Here is a 25010-nt window from a genome sequence, read left to right as displayed (position 1 = left end):
AATCACTTTTGACCCTGTCCTCCAAAGCAGCTTTGGCGAGTCTTCCAGTTGAATTGATCCGCAAACATTAATAAGCCCGTACTTTCTATCCAACATCTAAGTCGTGATGAAGATATTGAACAGAACCAGCGTCCCAAAACAGACCCGCTGCGGAACACCCACTTGTATACCTTCCAGCAGGATTGGAGCCATTAATAACTACTCTCTGAGTACGATATCCAGCCATTTATGCACCCACCTATAGTAGGCCCATCTAAATTGTATTGCCTTTTTATCGATAAGGATATCATGTGAGACTGTATCAAATGCCTACTAAAGTCTAGTATACCACATCCACCGCCTTCTCCCTTATTCACAAGACTCATTATCCTATCGAAGAGCTGACAGATTGGTTTGACATGATTTGTTCTTTACAAATGATTATGATTTTGAGTCATTTCGTTTAAAATATTACTTGGAAGTAACTGTTGTAGTTAGTAATATTTTTGATTCCTCGTCTAAATTACCACATTTCCCATATTTTCTACCTTTAATAACTGTCAAGATGATGTGCACGTCTTGACTGAGTAACTGTTAGGTTATTGTCACGAGGGTTTTTTGCTTTTTGTCTTAGAGCTCTTTGGAGCAGAGAATTATACCTTTTTATGTCTGGCAAAAATAAAAGTTTTTATAACTCTCTTTTATTAACAATACAGATATCTAGCCTTGGGCAAATTGATTAACCTCTCTGCATTTCGGTTTTTGTGTGAAATGGTATAGGCCAAAATCTTCTAATAAATTCCTAAAGGTAAAGATGTGGACTATAACATAGGCCTATATTTAACTTCAGGCACTTGTTAGAAGAATTTGGCCTATACCATTTCAGAGATGCAAAACGGAGAACAGAGAAGTTAATTGTCTTGCTCAAGCCATATAAGTGAACCAATGACAGAATGAATAATAGAGCTAGAGGTTCTTCAATTGGCTCTCCATAATTCTGTATCTGGGTGCTGCTCCGCCTTATGCTGCCTTGCGATGGAACTGTCTTCTAGCTGTGTCAGCTGAAGTGCTGCTCCTCCCCTCAGCGTTACATTGTTCTGAAAGTGAGGCTGTATAGGGGACAGAGCGCCTTCACCCTGCAGTTCCTTCCTACTGAGTGCCATGACCAGATGTGAACCTCTAGTTTCTTTGGAACCAGAGCCTCTTTCTTCTTAGATAGTTATCATTAGCTGTTAGTGATTTCTTTTCAGGCCTGTGTTATGGTGGAACTTCAAAAACAGAAAAGGCTGGATTTTTAAGAGGTGCATTTCCTGCCCGGGCAGTGCATCAAATGCCAAGGAGAAAGATGTTTGCCTTCTGGTTGTTTTGATCTGTAGGACCTGTACTCCCAGATCCAGAAAGGATATGGAGACTCATTTACAGCTCCATCTCCTGAAGGAAGCCCTTGAGCCTAGGCCAGACCCTCTGATTCTGAGCAACTCTCCAGTCCAGGGTTGAAAAAGACAGTCTCTCCACCAGTTGGCACCAACAAAGTGCCAACAGGTTGCAAGAGGCCACACCCACATCCAGGACTGGATCTGATCCCTGCTGATCCCTCAGTTAAGCCTCTGAGGCTACACATGGCTGAACCAAGGGCCACATGGTCAGAGACCACTGTCCCAGTTCCAGAAGAGAGACCATCCAGCTATCTTCACTGGTGCTGTGCCTCATGCCTCGCAGTTCTCTGATCCTGGTGGAACCCCTGAAGTTCAGGTCCAGGATGAGCTTCAGCATTCCCTTCCAGATCTAGGAAGATAGACTCCATCGATGCACCAGAACTGAGGGCATCAGTGCCTTTGGTGTTGTGACGTTTGGCACTGAAAAGAGAGGCACAAGAACAAAGGGCCTGTTAGTAATACTAGTTCCCGTGCATTACAGCTATCTGATTCAGACAAGGTGTCTACAGTACTGAAATACAGACTTGATCTCTGTGATGGGTTGGATCACAGAAACCCCCTTGCGGCTGCCAACTGATGTACCAAGACTACTTCTGCCCCTGCTTTCCCTGACAGCTTGGGACACCAGCACCCTGTCTTGTTCAGCCAGACACGCCCATCTACTCCAACACAGACCCAGGGTCTGACCCACATGCCCCAAAGCTGCAGACTTAACTAAAAGCAATTTAAGAAGTGATCCTGTCTTTCTTTATCACACAGATGCCCAACTTCCAATGGGGTCCAAATAAATCCATTTTACCATGTATAAAGCTTATACAGGGTAAACTCCCTTAATTGTTCACGCTCTATAACACTGATAGAGAGAGATGCACAGCTGTTTGCCTCCCCTCAGGTATTAATATGTACTCTGGGTTAATTAATAAGTAAAAAGTGATTTTTATTAAATACAGAAAGTAGGATTTAAGTGGTTCCAAGTAATAGCAGACAGACCAAAGTGAATTACTAAGTAAAATAAAATAAAACACACAAGTCTGAGCCTAACTCAGTAAGAAAACTGAGTACAGATAAAAACCTCACCCTTAGAGGAATTCCAGTAAGCTTCCTTTTACAGGCTAGTCTCCTTCTAGTCTGGGTCCAGCAATCCTCACACCCCTGTAGTTACTGTTCTTTGTTCCAGTTTCTTTCAGGTATCCTTGGGGGTCGAGAGGCTATCTCTTTAGTCAGCTGAAGACCAAATGGAGGGGTTTCCCAGGGGTTTAAGTAGACTTTCTCTTTTGGGTGGAGATCTCTCTCCTATGCAAAGTCCAGCTCCAAGATAGAGTTTTAGAGTCACATGGGCAAGTCACTTGTCCATGCATGACTGAGTTTCTTACCAGCCAAGCCACATTCCTGGGAAAGCTCCGATGTGGATTAGCGTCTTTGAGTTCATTGTTGGCTTAAGTGATTCTTGACTGGGCACTTAATTTTCACATTCCTTTCTCAAGAAGCTGACCAAATGCTTTACTAAGGATACTTGGAAATACAAGCAAGTATACAGTCAGTATTCCTAATGTCAAGTAACAAAATGATACATGCATACAAATAGGAGAAATGTATTCACTAGATCATAACCTTTACATAGATATGTTGCATGGCATATGTAGCATAAAACATGCTCCAATTATATCATATGTGCCTTCATAAGCATATTCATAAGCCTTATGGGAGGCACCGTCAGTCTGCTCTCAACATCAGTAGTGAGGGAGCTTGACTTGCATATAACACTGGATCTAGTATCGTCTCAATTGTCAGTTCCACTGTTGGTTCCTGCTTTGGCTTCCCTTTCAGATCCAGCTACATCATTGGTTCCAGAAAGTTCTATCACCATGGTAGCCTAGGTTTACCTCCCGACATATTGGAGCAGAGTGTGAAACGCAAGAGCTCTAAGACATGGCATGTTTCTCTGATTCCAAGATCCTCTTTTTCATCTGCTAAGAAGAAGAGGCTAGAAGATATCGAGTCTCGCTTTATGGATCCTTCTATGGTCTCTCTTCTTAGGACCCCTGCAGGGTTTCCACAAAGAGCTGGTTTTTCCCCATGTCTCCTACTGAGCCTCTTGTTCCTGGTCCGTTCTATCTCTGATCTGGATTTCTATCAAGAAAAATAAAGGAAGAATGCAGAGACTGATAGCACACTTTGGACATCCCTTTGGCCCTCCTGTGCCCAACATTTTCCCAAATTCTAGTTACTGGGGAGACTGGCAGTCCTGGGGCCTGTGATCTTATTGGGGGCCACCTCAGGAACTTTTCAGCAACCTTTTGCATAGATAGAGGGGAAATGTCTCAACTACTAAGGATTTGGCAGTCCAGAGTTCCTTGAAATTGATTCTTCCTGATCTGCTGACTTTTCAGGCAATTCTGCCTAAAGTTTTGTCCGAGGGAGAAGGTGGAGTAGCTCTGCTTTTTGAATAGGAGATGAGTATGGATTATAAGCCAGATCTGTCACCCAAAGAACATATGGCTTCAGCATCCCCCTCCACCTGAGGACACTATGTAGTTCCACAGTCTGGGGTACCACATACTTTCCACGTTAAATCTGCTTGAAGTGCCTGTGAAAGAGACTTCCCATTTAGTATTCAATTATCCTTGGTGCTGCAGTTAAGAGTAGGATATCCTTACCCATCTTGGATGTACTGTTACAGCCTGCTAGATCAGTTTGTGCCCTTCTGTATCTGGTCAGCTCCAGAGAAGGTGGACAAATTATACCATATACCCTCTGACATTTTTTCTTGCTTTCATACCATCCTGTGCCTAATTCCCTGGAGATGACTGCTACAGTAATAGGGCAAAACCTGGACAAAAACACTTCACACCAGCTGATAAAGCAAAAATCAACTTGCTGGGGAGAAAGGTGTTCTTTTCCTCCCTTGGTATTATGGGGGCAAATTATCAAGTGTCTGGATAACAGGAGAAGGTTGGCTAAACATCCCTCTGAGCCTCGTGTGATGCTTCATACTCCTATCCAAGAGCATTGGCATCTACTATGCCCTTAGGAGACAAGCATGGTCTCCTTCCTCATCCCTAGCTCTGACACCAGATTGAAGCAGAGGACATCTACTTTAAAGGTGAAGGTCTGTTTAGTGAAAAAGCAGACAAATTTTTGGAAAAATGTGAAGGTCATGAGATTGACACCTCATTCTCTGGGCCTAATTTCCTCCACAATAAAGGGAGCCTCCACTCCCTCCTGTCTGATAGCAGATGCAGTCCTTCCTCATCCTATTTTTCAACCGATCAGACACAGCAGCAGCAGGCAATTTCTCAGTCAGTATAGAAAAAGGCCTTTCACACACAGGTCTAAACCTAAACAACTTGTGTCCTCTTCATGCAACCTCAAGCCCTGGTTTTGATGAGATGAAGCACAGTCAAGAACCAGTCAACCAGGACTGACCTATCCCTGCATTTGGAGACAGGCTAGCTCAGTTCGTCAGTCCTTGGAGGCAAATTGCCTTCTACCAGTGGCCTTACAGATCATCAAAAGGGGGTATGCCATACGATTTGAAAGATTGCCTTACTCACTCCCACCTACCTTATTGTTTCATTTATGAGGCAATCTTATAGTAGAAGTGGAAAAATAGCTTCTGATAGGAGTAGTTGAGGTTCATGAATTCTTGAGGGGTCAAGGTTTTTATTCCCTCGGTTTTCTGGTATGGAAGACAGATGGGTGGTTTCAGCAGATACTAGACTTAAAGGCATTAAACAAGTACATTTGAAAATATTGGTTCCATAAATTGGCTCCAGCTACCATAATCCCTTTGGTGGTGGTCATGAATTGATTATTGGCTCTCTAAGACATGTATTTTTATACTTAAATTCATCAAAATCATCACAAGTGCCTTTGATTTGTGGTTGGCCAGATGCTGCTTCCAGTATCAGGTGTTCCTGTTTGGCCTTTCCATGGCTCCCAGAAATTTTACAAAATGCCTCTTTGCAGTAGCGGCTCATCTGAGGAATCAGGTTATTTTTGTTTACACCTAGACAGACGATGGGCTACTGAAGGCTTCTGTGCACAAGGGTCTGTTAAACCATATTGTCTTCGCGACCAACTTCTTTTCAGAGCTAGGGCTCTTTTTCAATTGTCCAAAGTTGAACTTCTGCCCTTCACAGAGGTGAAAGGTGAAACTTATAGGTGAAACTTAGTTATTTGTAAGGCACTAAAAAGATTTCCAGGTATTTAACTGCAAAGTAACATCATGACAAGTTGTTCTATAATTAACTTTAGTATTTTAAAATTAGGGTCTGAGAATTTTAAAGTTTGAGTGAAATTCTTTTTGAGGTCTTATGGTAGCCTACGTGACCGCATTTGCCTATCTGAGAATGAGATGTATGTAGCACTGGATGTCTCAGTTCTACAGAACAAGTCAGTTGTTCACCATGCCTTAGACTATCATAACCTCCATAGACTGTGGTGAGTCAAAGTGACTGTTCAGGGGCATACAGTTAAATCCTCTGGGACTTATCCCAGTCAATGACTTCAGATGCATCAACCAAGGGCTGGGGGGTGGGCGCACTGCACTGGAATTATGACAATTCGAGGGCGCCGCTCTGCTTGGGAGAAAACCCTGCACCTCAATGTATTGGAATTAAGAGATGTTCATCTGGCTCTCATTGTTACACCCTCACCTGCAGAGGAGGGTTGTGCAAGTGATTACAGACAATACATCAGTAACGCATTCCACTGACAAGCTGCCGGGGGTGGGGATTTGCAGTATTCACTCCATCCTATTGTATGCAAAGATACAAGGCTGTGGAATTGGTGTATTTTATCATGTCATTTACCTTTGGCTCTGCATCTAGCATTGATGCAGCTGTGCAGATGTAAATTTGTAGTGTAGACCTGCCCTAAGAGTGCTCTAGCTGACCTTGCTAGAAGATTATTCTACCTCAAGGCACCACAAGGTGGTGCAGTTACCCATAAGTGTAAATATGCAGGGCCGTCTTTAAGAACTCTGCTTACAGGTAAGTAACCTTTATTGAAGTTCACACACACAAGGTAGAAAATTTTGGCTAACGTAGTTAAGATGAAGCTTAATTATTTGTAAAGCACTAAAATGATTTTAGATTATTTAAGTGCAATGTAATATGACAAACTTAAATTTTAAAACTTTCAGACCCTAATTTAAAACACCCTTTCCTACATTCATATTGGCTTGTACTGTGTATTTTGGTACATGTTGCGACTACACTTTGCACATGATTCTGCAAATGTAGCTTTTAAAAAATAATCTATAGGGCAGAAGAAAAATCTGGGTATGTCAATCTATCAGCCTTACACATTTTCTGAGGTTTAGTTACTGTCAAATCTGTTCGTGTTTTGTTTTGTTTTTTGTAGTAAATTTCTTTCCTCCCCTGGAGATAAAAGAGCCATAACTTCCTTTCCCTAAAGCTTTTTATAAAGTGTATTCTTTTTCCTTTTAATTCTGAGGAATGTTTCTTAAATTCCATGAAGTAATCTTTCATGCTGCTGGCTTCTGTTCCCTATGCTGGGAATGGGCTGCAGAGCAGCCCATTCTGGCCAAGAAGAGGAAGTAGTTGCTGTTCAGTGGAAACCTCTGACAAATTAAGTCTATTAACAAAATAGTAGTGTCAAATATCAGAGGGGCGGCCGTATTAGTCTGGATCTTTAAAAAGCAACAGAGTCCTGTGGCACCTTATAGACTAACAGACATATTGGAGCATCTGTTAGTCTGTAAGGTGCTACAGGACTCTTTCTTGCAAAGCTGAGTGTGGAATTTAGTTGCGTTCTCAGGAGGAGGAGAGTGACTAATGTGCTCCAAGGTTTTGTATGCAAAAAGGGGTGTGTGGGGGGGGGAATGGAAAAAGATTCAGGGCTCAGAGATGGATGGTGAGGGCTCTTATGCTATTGGAAGATCATAAATGTTAGAGACTGAAAAGACCAATTAACTCTCTTTCCTGTTAATGCTGGATTATTTCACTGAAGAAGATTTTTCTAGTATTTTTTATCTGGACTATTTTAAAGTTAAGTGGGGCTTCTACTTCTTTGCTTAGGAACTAGTTCACAAGTGAACAGACACACACACACTCTCTTGCTACTATTGAGCCTAGCTTTTTCTGTAATTTCTTATTAATGCTAACTTGTATGCAATTGAACCACTTTAAATCTTCCGCTTTGTGTATACGTCCTTCAAATACATGTTTTCCCTCTTATCCTCTCAAACGAATGATGCAAATTTTAGCTCTTTCCTTTCCTCACGAGTCCCAATCTCTCCTTGACAACTTCTAAAGTTCGTTTAGGTGGTCTGAGGTGGGGACTGTCATGAGCATCTAGTCAGACTGCACAACACTGCCCATAGAACTTTGTCCTGGGCTTCCCACATTCTGCCCATAACGTCTGGTTGAGCTAGAGCATATTTTTTCAGAAAGATATCTAATCTGCGTTTACAGGTTTCAAGTGATGGAGAATCCACCATGTCCCTAGGTAAGCTGTGTTCAGGGAAACTGCACATGGATCTTCTTTCTTCCAGCCTCCATGCCCACTCCAGATGTCCTAGTCAGGTCTCGGGTCTCTAGCTGTCACCTGTCTCTGAGTTGGGACCCTTGTCCCGCTTTCTTCTGACCAAAGCTTTTTAAGGCTGCACAGGTCCCTGCTTTATTCTGCAATATCCCCAGCCAGCTAATTTGCCTCAAGGCCCAAGTCTATGCTTTGCTTTCTCTCTGAGGGCTATGAGCAGTGCACTGCCAGCATTACAAATTACCACATAGCTCTTTCTAAGCACCTTTATTCTTAAGGTATAAGCATTACAGAGAAAACCTATAAAAATAATAGTTCCTGTACTCATGCTAAAAGCTTACCAGAGATCACCCATCAGTCCTGTGGGGCCCTACTAGGTCAAAGTCCATCCAACCCTTCCACAAGGGTTGGGGCCTCCTCTTGGACAGAAGGTCCTGTTTGCTGAATCAGAAAGAAAGTTTGGTGCCAGTTCAAGCTGCTCCTTTTATACCAAAAGCCCTTTCCTTTGTCTCCTAGTCTCTGGGAAACTCAGCTTGAACCAGTATATGCAAGCTACCCCAGGGGGTGAAACCACTCTAGAGTTGTTTTAGTTTCATGGTACTTGTATACAGCAATTTAAAATAAAAAATAAAAAAAATCTGCAGCCTGACTCCTGCAGCTGACCTTGGCTTTGAGACTCCGTGCTAGCAGGTCTTTAACTGCTGTGTAGATGTGCCCTGAGTGATTCACCTTAATCACCTCCCACTATCGTTAGTGTCTGTACGAACTGTGCTAACCCTTCCCTGTGAAGTAGTACAAAACTGTACATAAGCCATTCACAGATTTTATCCAATATGGTCACCAAAAATATTGCAAGCAATTGCAGTATCTGTCAGAAGTAGTTCAGTGCATGATTAACCTCACTGTTAAAAGTTTTGTGCCTTGTTTCAAGTCGGAATTTGCCTATGTTTCAGTGTTCAGTAGTCTAATCATGCTGTCCTTTGTCTTAGATTATAGAGCCCTCTGTCATCAGAAAACTTCTCCCTATATAGGTACTTACAGATCAGGGTCAAGCCTCCTGTTTGCCGTTGCTTTAATAAGCTAAATAGATTGAAAATCCTGAATATCAGTGTAAGGCCCTGAATTTGTGTGTGGATGTGGCACAAAACCCCTCCCTAGGAGCTCAAAGGTCCGGTGGAGCTCATAGAAATAGGAACTCTGGAGGACATTTCTTCTCTTCCTCTTTCCTCACCCACCCAACAAAACAAAACCCTAAGATTTTCTGAAATGAACCTTTTTGCTATTGTGCAAGGAGGATTGTGGGGAGGCGTGTGAAGTTTCCTTAACTTAGTTTCCTTTGCTTAAGTTTTTGGTCGCACCTATTTATTTTAGTAAATATAGCTTTTTGGTATGTAAGATGCAACAGAAATTTGATTATACTTGTATCGTTCCCAAACAATGAGATTAATGTTTAACAGACTTCTATACTGTACGTTTTCAGTTTGCCTCTTACCAAATATTTATTCAAGAAAATATTGGAAGAGTAAAAAAGGAATGCTCACACTACAATGATGCACTTCTGGACTACTGTAGTTTGGGACTGAACTTTTTTCCTTTCCTCCCAGTGGAAGCCCCAAAGAATATTTCTTTGCCTTTTCATCCTAACCCAAGTTCTAGGCTTGCCTTTTGTGAATGCCTGGGCTGATGGCCATTATAGACATATCCGCATAATAGGCATATTATAGACATAGTCACACTTCTCAGTTTCCTGGGGTGGGGGCTGCAGTTTGTCCCGTGTCCTGAGAGCTGAAGCTTGCTCTCTATAACACTGCTTTCCTGTGCTGGCTGGGTATTTTCCATATGAGTGCAATTCTGTTCAGGAGAGAGAGCGTGCGCGCTCGTACGTCCTTATTTCATGCTTGTATGGTGTATTTCTGAAAAACACAGTAGTATAAGGGAGTTGTCACTTATGACTATAACAGATGTCCCAACAGATGTTAACAGAATAAAAAGCTGCTAAAAACAGGTATGTGCCCAGGGTACAGTCCAGACTACTGAGTAGCTGTCACCCCTGCCCTCTACCCCGGGATGCCTTCTATACTGCTTTGTTGCTGTAGCCTCCAGTCTGGACTGCTCACACACCACCGCCACCAGCATACAAGTCACTCCCAGTTATGTGTGGGTGTGTGCTGAAGTCAGCCAGCCACACTTGGGCTCTTACCAGACCTGGTTGCGAGGTGACCCCAATACCACTCCCCCACAGTCCTAGATTTCCCCCCCAGAAACATGTCACGTACTGCCCAACCCTCTCCTGGACAATACAAGCGTATATAAAGTCCATCCTTTTATTAGTAGAAATGATATGCACATGTCTTGTTACCCCAAATGGAGTTCTCCAAACACTTCAATTCAAACACACTGGATTAGATCAAACAAGTTTATTAACTACAAAGAGAGGTTTTAAGAGGCACAGAAGCCAGAAATGGTTGTAAGAAAAATAAAAGATAAAATGTAGCTCATGCCTAACTTAAACTGTGGTAAATTCAAAGGAAAGTTTTTTCACCAAATGCTCTCAGCAGTCTGACCAAACTTCTCCAGTTCAATGGTTATTTCCTTTGTTCCTTCTGGTGCAGTGAACCGATGGGCAGGGAGGGGTGGGGGGAAGAGAGACAGGTGCCTTGGAGTGTCTTCCCCTTTTTTGATATAGTCCTGTCTCCTATGATAAGCTGCTAAAATCTTAACAACTGGTTCCCTATAAAAAGTTCTGATTTAAGGGATGTGCCACAGCATGTATCTTTTGTACCAATAGGGTTACCATACATCCCTATTTTCCCAGGAGGAATTTTTAAATTTTAAAAATTCTGCCCAGATAGCGATTTAAGAACCAAAAAGTCTGACGTCCAGGAAAATACGGATGTATGTTAACCCTACCTAAAGTTCTTTTTTTAAAAAGATGGGCCTGAACTAAAAATGAGCTCCATTTCACATGTGTGGGTCTCTGCCACTCCCTTGGGGTGTGCTAGGGTGACCAGATGTCCCGATTTTATAGGGACAGTCTCAATTTTTGGGTCTTTTTCTTATATAGGCTCCTATTATCCCTCACCCCCTGTCCTGATTTTTCACACTTGCTGTCTGGTCACCCTAGGGTGTGCACATGTGTGGGTCCCAGCTGCTCCCTGCCCTGCCCCCCCCCCCCATTGAAGCAGGTATGCAGGGTTACTGCCCTGAGAACTGCAGGGCACCAGTGGACATGGGGCTGGCTGCAGACAGGGGCATGGGGCAGGGGTAGCTGGAGGGAGGGAGTGTGACGGGCTGACTGCGGGCAGGTGATGCAGACAGGGGCTGGCTGCGGGCGGGGGTGGGGGCAGGTACTCACATGGGGAGAGTGGCTGGGAGTAGTCCAAGCAGCAGGATGTACCCGGGAACTCACCAGGCAGCAGCAGGACCCCAGCGCCAGAGGTCCAAGGTGCAGCAGCAGCAGCAACAGGGCCAGGTGGCAGCCCGCATGGCTCCCGCAGCACAACGCAGTGCCCCCCGGCAGCCGGGAGGAGGAATTACATGCTTCCCAGCCCAAGCCCATCAAAGCTTCCCTTGCAGGGAAGCCAGTTAAATTTAGAAGTGGTTTTAGAACTGCTTGTTAACAACCGGTTCATGCAAACGGGCTCCAGCTCACCCCTGCCTGTCTCCCCCTCAAGGAGCATTTCCAGCTGGGAGCAAGGCAACAGGCAACTGTGTGGAAGGGAACTTCATGCTGTTTCTTTGCTAAGATATAGATTTTTTTACTCCTGCCAAAGAATGGCCATGTAGCAGGTAATGGTTCGTCAGAGTTGTTTACACCTGGCTGAGGCATCAGCTTGCCCTTTGTCTCTGAGGAACTGGTTTGGCCACTTGCCAGACTTTTCTGGAAAATGTACTTTTAGTCATGATCTGTTCTGTTTATAACTTCACATATAATGCTGGTATGTGCATTTTGCCATATTATTGATGAACAAATTGTTTTTAAATATCTTACAAGGCATAGTTTGTACAAGTATTATTACAATAGTGTGTAGGGTGTGGACATGGGTACGTTCTGTCACGGTTCTGCCCCCCCCCCCCCATCTCACCCCACGACAGCTTATGCATAGAGCTAGCTTTGTTCAGTATGTTTGACACCCTTGCTTTACCTAAATAGTGGTATTGGTGGGTGCTGGTGGGGAGATAGATGGATGAAATCAATCCATGATACAGGAGGCATTGTGCCTTGGTATTTGCTGGTATAGGTTTAATTTCAGAATAATTTTGGGTTGGGAGGAACTTCTAGTGGATCATATGGCATACTGTGTGACTTTCACCACTCATACCAAGAGTAGCTCTGCTAAAGTCAATGGTTACACCACTGTAAAACAAGTGTGAGAGGAGAATTAGGCATGATTTATTTTGGTCTTTCTTCTTTAAACTAGTTTTAGTTATGACTATCCTGTAATTTTTTTCCCAATCTCTTACTTGTTTATCTTTCTGCTATCTTTAACAGTCTGTGGCCACAAAACAAAAAATGAGCATTGGAACTTCTACACAGACCTTTTTGACGAGGCTATGTCATTAGAGGAAAGTTTAAATCCAGGACTTCCATCATGACCAGAGAACTTTTTTTAAGTGCTGTTTCTGTTGTTGAAATAATATGACAAAATACTCTTCAAACCTCTGCAAATTTAGACACTATCCTGTCCTATACTGGTGATTACAGCTATGTTCTGACTTTTCTGTACATTGGAGAGTCCCAAAAAGTTAAACTATGGTGAAGCATGATAAAATACAGTGGAACCCCGATTATTCAATTTAGTTGGGACTGGGGCCAGATTGGGTAACCAAAAATCCAAATAAACTGGAGAATGGGTGGTGGGGGCTCCAGCCCCGCCACCTGGGGCTGACAGTCTAAATGGGGTTTTACTGTATTCTTAAAAGCAATAAATGAAGCCTTGAGAACAGACAATTGGTAACACTAATTTTTGTATGATCCAAAAGTACTTTCTCACTGGCTCTCCTTTTTAAAGTTTTATATCTTATCCATCTCTTTCAGTGCATGCTGCAGTCATTGCAATTAATGAAGCTATTGAGAAGGAAGTAGCAGATCAAACATTAACAACTCTGAGAAACCCAAATGCAATGCTGATGAATGTGGATGAGGACCTTGCACAGGAATATCAGAAAGAACTCCTGGAAGCTAAAAGGAGAAAACAGGAGAATGCAAGACTAAAGGTACTGAAACATATTTGGATTTTATTAACATTCTTAAGAAGTTTGGTATTGTATAAAAAGTGTGCGTGCAAACTTTTTAAAAGGATTCTTCTAGGGTTGTGTTAATAAGCTAGTGCAGTCAAGATAAACTAGGTGAATGATTCACTATAGAAAATTAATCACAATGGTCCCTTTGGTCTTGGAATCTGAAATAAACAGGCTGGAGGCAAATGTGTACAGGTGTTTTGTGTTTGTACATATAACACATGAATGTATTTGAGACATGTAAGGATTATAAAATTCTATTTAGAATCCAAAAGATGTTCATTTTTCTCCTTTACGTACTGTGTAGAAACAAAGTTTGTTAACCAAAAGTTTATATAAAAACGTAATGTTTTAAGGTACCTTTTTCTGGGAGTAAAACATACTTATTAAGTATAACATTCTAATGATATAATTTTCCATTAATACAAAATTGCACTTGCATCATTCATTTCACAGTAATCGTTTCAATTTGAGAAGACAGGTTTTGATCAAAATATACACAATGCTTTACAATCAGCAGAGGATGCTTTAAATATAACTCTTGTCCTAATCTAAGTGCAAATCTTCCTATTATAGTTGATAAAGTTTTGACCACTCATACTTTAATGACTATTCTACTGTCTGAAAGTATCTTTGTGTTCAACTTTGTGAACCAGTAAGGATTTTGTTTTTAGAATGGCTCAATTTCAGAAGAGGAAAGAGATGTGTATGAAGAATTGCTGACACAAGCAGAGATTCAAGGCAATATCAATAAGATCAACAGTAAGTAATACTAATTTCTTATGGAAGTGGGCACATCGTACCTACCAGTTATGTATGTATTTGTGTCAAATTCCAGGCAAAGATGTAAAATTACTTCTTTAATAGAAATAGCTTTTAAAGGTGGCAAATATTTGTCAGTGTTACAACAGTTACTTTCAGTGTTGTGGGGCATCTTGCTGCTTTTTTTCCGTTATTAATCTTTTGGGATAATATCTTTTTTTGTTCTTGTTGCTGATATCAGACTCCTCAGTTCAGAAGCCAGTTGGTTTCACCTGCTTTATTTCCTTATGTTTCTGTCAGTTCCCACTAGCCGCAGAATACTATAAATTTCGACCCCTCTTTTTAGATAGACTTGAGATTCACACTTAGGCCCTGACCCTGCAAATGGATGAGTGTTGAAGAACCCTTATGCCTGCATGGAGTCCCTGTGGACTCTGTTTGAGGCTCTTGTAGGACTGGAGCCTTAAAATGTAACCCTCTGCTGGATAAAAACTGTAATTGACTGGCTTGTAGAAAGAGAGGTAGATACAAGCAGGAATTCAATTTTTTTTTTTTTTTTGCGCAAAAAATGTTTTTGCCGTTTGTAAGCGTTGTTTTCCTTTCAGTTCGCGTAGCTTTAGTCCAAGTGAATGAGGCTATTGACAGGCAAGATGAAGTGGCATTGATGGCAGGTTTGAATCGTCCTGCTTTGAGTTTGTCTGGAGTTCTGCAGCAAAATTCCTCATGGTACCTAGCACAATTGTGTGACTGTAAAGAGCAGAGAATGCAGGTAATTGAATGGAATGTTTGCTAGTATGACACTTGAGTTTGCGTTTTTCTCTGCTTAAAATAGAAGTGACATCATCCTGAAGTCTGTAGCCTGAACTCTTCTGTTTTATGAAACAGTAAGGGATTTCGTAAAGTGTTTTAAATGCATATTTTCCTAAACAATACAAAACTAGATGCATTTGCTGTAAAAAGCATGATGCATTGGTAAAAAGCTGCTAAATGACAGATAAAGGGAATGTATGTGTATATATAAATCCCTTAATACAAAGCTCATTTTGGGAACTAAACTTCTTATGAGTTTAGTATAGCAGAAAGGTAATGTTGACATAAACAATGGTGTATAAAGACCATTATAGAGAACATCTGGATTAAGGCGAAAATCTGTAATTTTAAAAGTGAGTCAGAAGTTTACAGAAAAACAAACACTATTCTTCAGTATGCCATTGTATTTGGTATTCAGCCAACATCATGGTCAATTCATAGTGGAATATTTTCCCTTCCCCTGCATATTTAAAAAGCACAATGATGTCTTTTTTTGTCTGATCTGTTAGCTAGCAGGGGTTCCAATTTTGCTCTACAAAAGTGAGATACAGAAAGAAGTTAGTGTTGCCAATGAGGAAGCTGAGGCTCTCAAGCTTAGTGAGTAAATGTTTTAATACTTATTTTCATAATCACCATTTCATTACTCTTAATCAAACTGAAGAACTAAATCCACCTTTTTTGCATGTAAACAAGGTTTCTTTATAAATTGAAACCACATTGCATTTTATTTTTGCCACTGCTCTTTTCAATGTCACAATTGCCAAGTCACCAATCTGTGCCACTTTAGAGACACATTATTTTATCTGAAGTAGCTAACGCTTTTCTTGGCTGAATATTTTCAGCTACTAGTGGGCATACATGGCTAAAACAGAACATAATTCATGGCTTGTGTAAATAGACTTTTTTTGAATAGGCTTAATCTCTATCAAAAGGAAGTTTATTTACATATTCTCAGAGTTAAAAATGTAATGATCAAATTGAAGACTAGCTTGCAGTCATATGCAGCAGAGGAAACTAGATTATTTCTCATCTTAAAATATTTACACTTTTTAAAAATCTAGTCTGTCAGCCTGCTTAATGTTTTAGTAGAGTTTATGTATGGCACAATGGATCTACAATATATTGATTGACGTTTTATTTTTGAAAAATTATAGTTAAGGGGGTTCTAAATTTTCAGCAGCACATCTATTGGCAATTACTTCTCTGGCATCCTTTATCTGCTAGGAGCTTCAGCCTCGAATATACTGCTGTCATATGTTGTCTGTGGCATGTGTTAAGGGCTGTTTTGTCTTCTGTGTCATTTAATATTTTTAATTCAGTCCAACTAATTGTTCTTCTGATGCTATGCAAAAAGGTCATTATAAGCCTAGTTTGCTATGCTATAATATGTAGACATGCATATTTTGTACAGCATCCAAGTCTCTTGCATAGCTAGTGATTTGGATTTTAGAATGATCCAGACGTGGTGAATAGTATTTCCTTCTAGAGGACGATTGCTCTTGAGTAATGGAAAACTCTGGGGAGAGTAGTGCTATTTATTAGTATAGCTTCATTGGTGTCCTGGAGTAGGAAAAATGGGTTTGTTTCCTCTGTGACTTTTAAATAAATAAATAAAAGCCACGATATTGTGCTACTTCATGTGGCATAGAAAATTTCAGTTCAGTTTTACTTCTAACCCATATTGTTCGGTTTTCATTAGGGGAAGGCAGGTAAACAAATAAAACTAGGATCTTCAAGAGGAGCCAGTTGAGGGTACCTATTAAAGAACTCAGAGAGTAGAGGCAAGCTGACTAAGGTACAAACTAAGGGCTTGGCTACACTTGCAGCTGTAGAGTGTTTTGGGTTAAACCAGCCTTCGGAGAGCACACTAGGGAAAGCGCTGCAGTCTGTCCACTGACAGCTGGAAGCACACTGGCATGGCCACATTTGCAGCAGCATTGGGAACAATGGATTATGGGCAGCTATCCCAGCATTCAAGTGGCTGCAACATGCTTTTCAAATGAGGGAGGTGGGGTGGAGTGTGTTTTGTATATGGAGGGAGAGAGTGTCGGTTTTTCGGAGTGCTGAGAGTGTGTCAACTTATAAGACAGCATGCTCAGATCCCCCTAGCCCTCCCTGCTTCTCTCTCTCTCTCTCACTCAGTAAACGTTTGCTTTGCCCGCTGCAGATAAGCAGCCAGCTGTCTGAAACGGAGCTCTGAAAAGGCACTTTTACATTCCTCAGCCAATTTCACAACAAAGATAAGAGGCCACTTGACTTAAGGGGATTATGGGACGTTTCCGGAGGTCAATCAGAGCGCTGTAATGTAAATCCTCGTTCACACTGGCCCTGGGGCGTCTCAGCCAATACTTTTGTCCCTCTCCTGGAGGTGGAGTACCAAGAGCGCTCTAGCCAGGGAGTCAGAGCGCTCTACGTGCCTTGCTAGTGTGGACGGGGGAGTAAGGTAGCGTGTTCTGGGAGGCGTTATTGTGGTATAAAGTGCCAGTGTAGCCAAGCCCTAAAACTAAATGTGACCGTACCACTGAAGCTACCATACGCATGATAAATGCACAAGAACTTGGTAAATGCATTTGTGCACTGTGGACATAGATTCATAATAACAGAGTTGCATGCTCCATTCCTAAGCATGGAAGTAGTAGAAGACAATCGATGGCTGTAGATTGACGCTATTTTGTTGCTGGCTCATGGAACTTTATCCTCAGATTACTGTATGCTGTCTGAAAGGCAAGCGCCTTTATATTTTTTTTACCTCAAGAACGGCTAAAATATTTATCGTACAGAACAAAATGCACAATAGGACGACTCCTCATTTATTTCTCATGTCCTGGGGCTAATGTACTCAGGCTCTGTGCGTTTGAATGCTCTGAGTCTTATAATCATTCAGGTTCTCCCTATTTTGCAACTCGAGATCTCCACTATGAGCTTTCTGCCTGAACAGGGTGGACAGAGCCCATTGCTAGCATAGACCAGAGTTGGTGGTGGTGGAAGCAGGCCCTGATTAGACGCAGATCCAGGTGGAGGGTGGACCTGAAGAGTAGCAGGGTTGGGGAGGACATGTGACTAATTTTAAACTGCATCTGACATTGACATTGCCTGTCCCAGCATGACTGCTCTCATCATAGGGTTGGTGAATGATGAGATCTACAGAGAATTCATAGTTAAATCCCATCTGTTCCTGGACCTCACAGACTAAACTAAGAGAAATAAGTCACTCCTTCATTGAGAAGCACTCAAAGGGGATAAGCCCTTTAAATATGAAGATCATTCCTGTAAGGTTGATAGCCTGCCACCTGTGAAGGACACTGCTGAATCAGAAGTCTAGCTGCCACTTACAGCTCTGCCCTCCTAAAATCATAGTCGTAGTACCTAAAATAGTAAGAAAAACTTTAAGATCAAGAACTTGGCATCTCACCTTTCCTCCTCCTGGCTCTAATTCAGCAAGGACCGTAAGTAACATCTAATTTTAAGTGTAAGAGGAGTCCCACTGAAACCAGTAGGATTACTGTGTTTATATTTAGGTACGTGTGTAAGGTCCATGCTGAAGCTGTGCCTAAAGTTCCAATGTCTGTCATGTTGGAAAGAGTCTTAATATGCAGAGAGAAATCCCCGGAAGTCTCAACCTTTCAAATCTCTGGGTGACCGTCTGTCAGTGAAATGCCCTTTTTGGCTCTGCCCTGGTGTCTCTAGTTTTTGTGCTTCAAGTGGGCCTTTTTTTGTAAGGACTTGTAGACTGGCTACTTGAAGAACTCACAAACCAAACTGAAAGCTGGTTGAAAGCACAGGCAAAATCTGAATCCTCCTCCTACTATTCTGGAAGCTGCCATTGTCGCTATCCAAAAAGCCTAGAGAAGCTCTCCAGTATTTGGGGTGTGTACTCACTTGAAAAGCCATATAATAGAAATTGACTGTTGCTACCCTATTCTCCGACATCACAGCCTCCCCTGCCAGTTTCTTTTCCAGCCCTCTCACCCAAAGTAAGTAGTGGATGAGTCTGAACAGTATGGCTTGGTTGAAGATGGAAGAATGGTTGTGATTTTTCTCTTACTCCATCCCTCCCACCAGCAGCACATCCCAAGTGCCCTGTCTTGCCTTCCTTGGAATAGGCATCCTATTTTTTTTTTTTTTTAAACCAGAGCTGGTTATCCTACTCAATGACTTTACAATTTTTTTTCCTCTGGGATTTTGGCCATATATATTTTAAATTCAAGACTGAAGTCAGAGTGCTTAACTCTTCCCTGGAGGATATGTTAAGTTTCCTTCAGGATAGCCTCAGCCAGGTTTGTGACCATCAACTCCTTCAGAGTCATAACTGGTGCAGTTAGGGGGGCTGGAAGTTACAATAATTGCAATTTCTTTGGCGTACAAGATGAGATCTAGCACTCCTGGGCATCATCTGTTGTGTTGTCCTCGGTGTGTGTTTTAACTCACAGGTTTTTTATTTTAGAGGCCAATTCTGAGCTCACTCAGGGATATACTTCACCTGTATTGAAGGAGGAGAAATACAGTAAATGTCACTAACAGTTTTTCTTATTTAACGGTCTTTTAGATTGGCTTTCCCCAAAGTAATTTAATACCATTCTAGTTAGCAGTGCTTGCAGTGGCTATTGAAATTCAGTCAAGCTTCCTTATGAAAAAAATTAGACAAGTGCATATAAAAGGGGAGAGAATAGCAGAAGATAAGATGCAGCTTCTGTTTCTGTTTTAAGCACAGTTTAGCTGATGCAAAATTCCAGTCACTATGGAACTTGGCAAACTTTTTGCTAAGCTATTAAGGGATTGCTTTTAGCTTATCTTGTTGGTCACATTGGTGCTGCAAGTGTAGACTTGTCCTTCCTTTCTGTGTTGGACTCTTACTAGAAGGGGAAAAATGGGACAACAACAGAGATAGAAGAAATAAAACAGAGAAAGAAAGTAACATAGGCTGGCATTCCAGGGTCAGCCTATTGGTCAAACTCAATAGAGAGGACATGGCAGTCCCTGGACTAGTCAAGTCATCTTTCAGGATAAGAAAGTCTAATGCATTGATCATTGACTTATATTAAGCTGTTGATTGCCACATGCCTTTTTAACAGAAATCATTTTTTCAAGAATGTGAAGTATTTTCAGTGTATTTAAAAGTGCAGCTCTTGCAGGTATACAGCTATAGCTTTCTTGAGCAATGGCAGCATATGATGTAATGTTGGGATATTGTTTGCCTACACAACATTTTAAAAAAAAAAAGAAAAGGGCGCAGATAAAAAAATTGATAGAATTTTTTCCTACTTTCCCCCAGAACTTGTAGCAATTGACCATATCAATACTGCAATTCGTAACTGTGATGCTAATAAAACACTGGTTGCACTGATGAAACCAGAGGCCCAGTTGCCTGTCGTTCACCCATTTGCTGCTGCTGTCTATCAGACTGAACTGTTCAACCTTCAGCAACAGAATGCTGTGGTAAGAGTGACAAACTTATGAATTGCTGTTCAATAGTGTGCAGTCAAGCCATAAACGATCAGGAATTACTGATACATTGTCATTTGATGCAGTTTTGTTCCTTAGAACTATCGGACCATTTATCATACCAGATTCTTCTAATTTCTGCCTTGAGGTGTATTGCATGAATATTCCTGGATTTTAATATAAGTGCTTGCCTATTCAGATTATATTTTCTTTACTGATTTAGCTCATGCTAACTCTTCTACTGCAGCAAGGTGACTGACCTTAATTTCTTTTGTTGTTGCATATGCTATCTCTCATTTTAAGGTTGACTGACTGTGTTTTATGGAAAGTGATCAGCCGAACTAGGGGGAGTCCACATTCTGATTAAAGTTAGACTAGGCTTGATTGGAAGGACTGTATTATGTGGGACAAGCAAAGAAAAGGCTGAGGAAAGGGAGACTGTATAACGAAAGCCTAGTGATTTAGTTCTACTACTCACAATACAGTAAGCTGACATTTCTATAGCTATGACATTTTCCTCCTATTTTTAATATTTTTTTTAAATCAAATCCATGCCTCCCTCCTTTTGGCATCTAGACTTTAATTAAAACTGGCTACGCCTACTTGTTTAGCTTCATGACTGATGTATTCTATGTTCCTATAGAGATATTTGGCACATGATGAACTGTCTGTTGCTGTGGAAATGTTGTCAGCTGTTGTGTTACTAAATCAGGCCTTGGGAAGCAAAGACATCCTGGCAATAAAGAATCATCTCAGAAATCCATCCGTTGGCTTCAATAATCTGGAAGACGAAAACTTTCAACGGTAAAATTTCATTTTGTCTTGTCCAAATGAGCAACAAAGACTTCTGCAAAGGGATAAGTGGGCAATTATCATCTATTTTCCTGTGTTGTGAGATGACTACAAGCTAAACATTTGCACAATATTAACAGGAGAGAATATTAAGGATGCTCAGCTGTAATGCCCCATCTGCAAAAACATAGGCCATCAAACATCATTGAATGTTTGAGGATGCAGAGGTCGGGGGAGTGGAATGTTCTTGGAAGCTAAACATGAGCTGAGAGGAGTTGCTGTTGTGGCAATGGAGATCTGGACTTAGTTGGAAGCTGCTAGTCACTAGTGTCTTACTGAATTTTTGAGAGCGGACCCGAGAATGAGTATTGTGTGTGTAATGTAAAGTAAGACTATTCTAACGAACCTATCTTGCTTAAGAATGATAGAAGCCTATGTGGTAAAAACCCTATTTGCTGAATAGCTGGGCAAAACATAGTAGTGTAGATACATGTTCTATTCAAGTTGTAAATTCAAGATTAGTAGCTTTTGTTTGGTGTTTGATTTTTGTCACAGCTGTATACCACCTTGTGTTCTGATCTTGTCATATCTCATGTGCAAAGAACAGTCAGGCTGAATCAGTACTTGTATGGGAGACCTCTAATGAACACTAACAGTGCTACAGTAAGGAGTGTTGGTGAGGCATTAGGTAATACTTTTTTCACCACAGTTGTGCTTGATGGAATTCCCTGGGCACTGCAGCTGGACATGCTGCTTCCAGATGAGATGAAAGAGAGATCCTGACCATGGAAGATAGCTCAAACAATTACTGGATGAAATTCTGTGGCCTCTGTTTTGCAGATCAGACTAAAGGATCCTAATGGTCCCTTTTGGCCCTAAAAATCTGTAATTTCATGGCATTTTTTAACAAGAATGGGATATGGTTCTTCCAGGCTACAGAACGTATACTTGCAAGGGGCCCTGAGTTGAAAGGGGTACCTCAGGGTAGCAAAAAAATTTGTGCATAAATCCTACTAGCAACGAGTAGAGCACTGCTCTCTCCTTCACGGACAGGGCTTCTGCCAGTGGTTAGATAAAAATTTTGTCCTGGACTTGGTGTGTTGCAGAGCAGCCTAAGCGTCTGTCTGTTGCATGACACTACAGACATAAATTTTGAAGGTGTCCCTGAATCCCTCAACTGCTTCCCCCTCCTTGGTATTGTATTGGCTGTTAGGGATGACCCAAAGGAGGGAGATATGGAGTCTGTGTTGAATGTCCTCCTTCACAGCCCACCAAGCCCCCAGGATCTTTTTTCTCCTTGGCACAGGTAGGAGAGAATTAGGGCTTCCTCTCCCTGTAGCTAAAAGCAAGACATTAATGTTTTGAGGGCAGGGGAGGAGAATTACATAAGTGGATGCTGCAGAATGGGGATGAGAAATTAAGGGCCCCACGTGAGCAGGTTACTGGAGAAGCATTAGTTGTGCTCAGAACAGCCTTGGCAAAACTAAATGAGTTATCCCTGAACTTCTTGCCAAACTCCACTTCTGATAATTACACTTTACCAACCTTTATATACCCCTTGCACTCGTCGTTGGATGAGGTGTTCTTAACTTCCAGTTCTAAGATGCGTAGCATTGCTACAAGCTGTTAAAACACTGAACAAGTGGAAGAATTTCATTGATGGACTAAGTCAATGGTGGGCAACCTGTAGCCTGTCAGGGTAATCCGCTGGCAGGCTATGAGACAGTTTGTTTACATTGACCGTCCACAGGCCTGGCTGCCCGCAGCTCCCAGTGGCCGTGGTTTGCCATTCTCAGCCAATGGGAGCTGCGGGAAGCAGTAGCCAGCACGTCCCTGCAGCCCGTGCTGCTTGCCATAGCTCCCATTGGCCGGAAACGGCAAACTGCAGCCACTGGGAGCTGCGGGCAGCCGGGCCTGCAAATGGTCAATGTAAACAAACTGTCTCAGAGCCTGCCAGTGGGTTACCCTGACGATCCGCAGGTTGCCCACCACTGGACTAAGTGCTTTGGGATGAGTGACTATGGAAACGTTAAATTGTGCATCTCTGATATTTAACTTTATGATATCAGAGGGGTAGCCGTGTTAGTCTGGATCTGTAAAAGCAGCAGAGAATCCTGTGGCACCTTATAGACTAACAGACGTTTTGGAGCGTGAGCTTTCGTGGGTGAATACGAAGTGGGTATTCACCCACGAAAGCTCACGCTCCAAAACGTCTGTTAGTCTATAAGGTGCCACAGGATTCTCTGCTGCTTTAACTTTATGATGTGATTTTAAAAAAAAAAAAAAAAAAAAAGATTACACCTCCTGCTGTTAAAAACAAACAAACAAAACAAGCAAGCAAACAAAAGGAATTGTGGCTGTTGTCATGAATTAATATAAACTTTTAGTGTCAAAGAACAGCTCTGTAATTTCTTGGAATATGTTTCCGTCTTCTCTTAAAATCATTATTTACTTGACACGCTGCATCTCCTTGAAATGTTTTTATGTCTATTAGTAGTGTGGAGCTACTGTAAGGAAAGTGTTTTGGGGTGACATGATATGGAATTATTTCAGATCACAATATGAGCTTGCAGGGTGGTGCTGTGGCAAAAAGAGCTAATGCAATCTTTGGCTGTATAAACAAGAGGACGTCAAGGAGGGGGTTGAGAGGTTATTTTACTTCTGCATATGGCACTGGTTCAACCACTGCTGGAATACCATGTCTAGTTTTGGTGCCCGTGATTCAAGGATTTGGAGAGGGTTCAGAGAGAACCTGGAGAGGGGTCAGAGAAGAGACTGGACAATGATTAAAGGATTAGAGAACATGCTTTGTAGTGATAGACTTAAAGAGCTCAGTCTAGTTAGTTAAACAAAGAGAAGATTATGGGGAGACTTGATTACAGTCTAAAAGTATCTACGTAGGGAACGAATATTTAATAATGGGCTGTTCAATCTAGCAGAAAGAGACATACCACAATCCAGTGGTTGGAAGTTGAAGCTGAGCAAATTCAAAATGCAAATAAGGCATAAAATTTTGACAGGGTAATTAACCATTGGAACAATTTACCAAGGGTTGTGATGGATTTTCCATCACTGACCATTTTTACATCAAGATTGGGTGTTTTTAGAAAAGCTGTTCTCTAGGAATTATTGTGGGGAAGTTTTGTGGCCTCTGGTATACAGATCAGACCAATGATCACAGTGGTCCACTCTGCCCTTGGAATCTGAGTCTCTGAAATGCATGTGTAAAGCCAAGTAAAGCAGCTTGCGTGCTGCCTGCTTACATGATGCCTGGCTGCAAACACTTACGATCAAGTTTTTCACTTTCATGTGCACTAGATTCATCCAGTAAGAAAAAAAATAATGAAATGCATACAGTAAATGATGGACAATACATTTAATGACTCTTTATGATTATGTTTATCTTCCTACAGTTATGCTGACACACTCTTGTCTATTAAATCAGAGGCTTCATCTCAAGGACAAGATTATTTAAGCTGGAATGATGTCCAGAATTGTATTGACATGGTTAATATGCAAGTTCAAGAAGAAAATGATAGTAAGTAATTTTAACTTTGTCTGAGGCAGAGGTTACTGTGGTCCGTGGAGCACTTGCTGGAGGTTTATGGAGTGCTGGCTTGCCACATAGTGATGCTTTTTATTTTTAGCCGTAAAATTGCAGTTAGCCAAAAACAAAAACTACTAATTGCTTTCCTAATATTTTCAGTATGAAATTGTGGTAGCTACAATTAAAAATGAGAATAGATGTGTATCAGACACCATAATAAAATGTGGTACTATAAAAAGTTTCTGTTTCGTAGTAGGCAATAGAGATTTGTATTATGTCCTATAACAAAGATTTTTGCTTTTTTTCCTAAGTAGATTTGGAAATTAGTAATTCCTGTTCCCCAGCATAGCATCTTGATGATAATTCTAGAGAGGACGACTAAAACAGTTATTTTAAACAAAACTGAGCAAAAACTTCTGTGCTGAATGCCCCTGCTAAGTGTTGACTGGAGAGAAGGGAGCGTTCAATGCAGTAGTTATTGGCATTACTCCTTC

General features: G+C 41.5%; 1 protein-coding gene across 2 annotated transcripts in view; it reads left to right on the top strand.

The window, feature by feature from the left end:
* The window catches only part of IQGAP2 (IQ motif containing GTPase activating protein 2), a 254515-nt gene that overhangs the window by 152935 nt on the left and 76570 nt on the right, over nt 1–25010 (top strand). Inside the window, exons 8-14 of one of the 2 annotated variants that reach the window (XM_032774320.2) lie at nt 12961–13139; nt 13838–13925; nt 14531–14694; nt 15245–15332; nt 20008–20171; nt 20821–20981; nt 24383–24507. In XM_032774320.2, the coding sequence (XP_032630211.1) occupies nt 12961–13139; nt 13838–13925; nt 14531–14694; nt 15245–15332; nt 20008–20171; nt 20821–20981; nt 24383–24507 (969 nt within the window). The remainder of the gene's footprint in view (nt 1–12960; nt 13140–13837; nt 13926–14530; nt 14695–15244; nt 15333–20007; nt 20172–20820; nt 20982–24382; nt 24508–25010) is intronic. The other variant, XM_032774329.2, reaches the window with a different exon arrangement.

This window comes from Chelonoidis abingdonii, chromosome 6, assembly GCF_003597395.2.
Source record: "Chelonoidis abingdonii isolate Lonesome George chromosome 6, CheloAbing_2.0, whole genome shotgun sequence".
Lineage (NCBI taxonomy): Eukaryota > Metazoa > Chordata > Testudines > Testudinidae > Chelonoidis > Chelonoidis abingdonii.
Note: the sequence above shows the minus strand (reverse complement) of the source record. Positions and strands in the feature narration are given on the sequence as shown.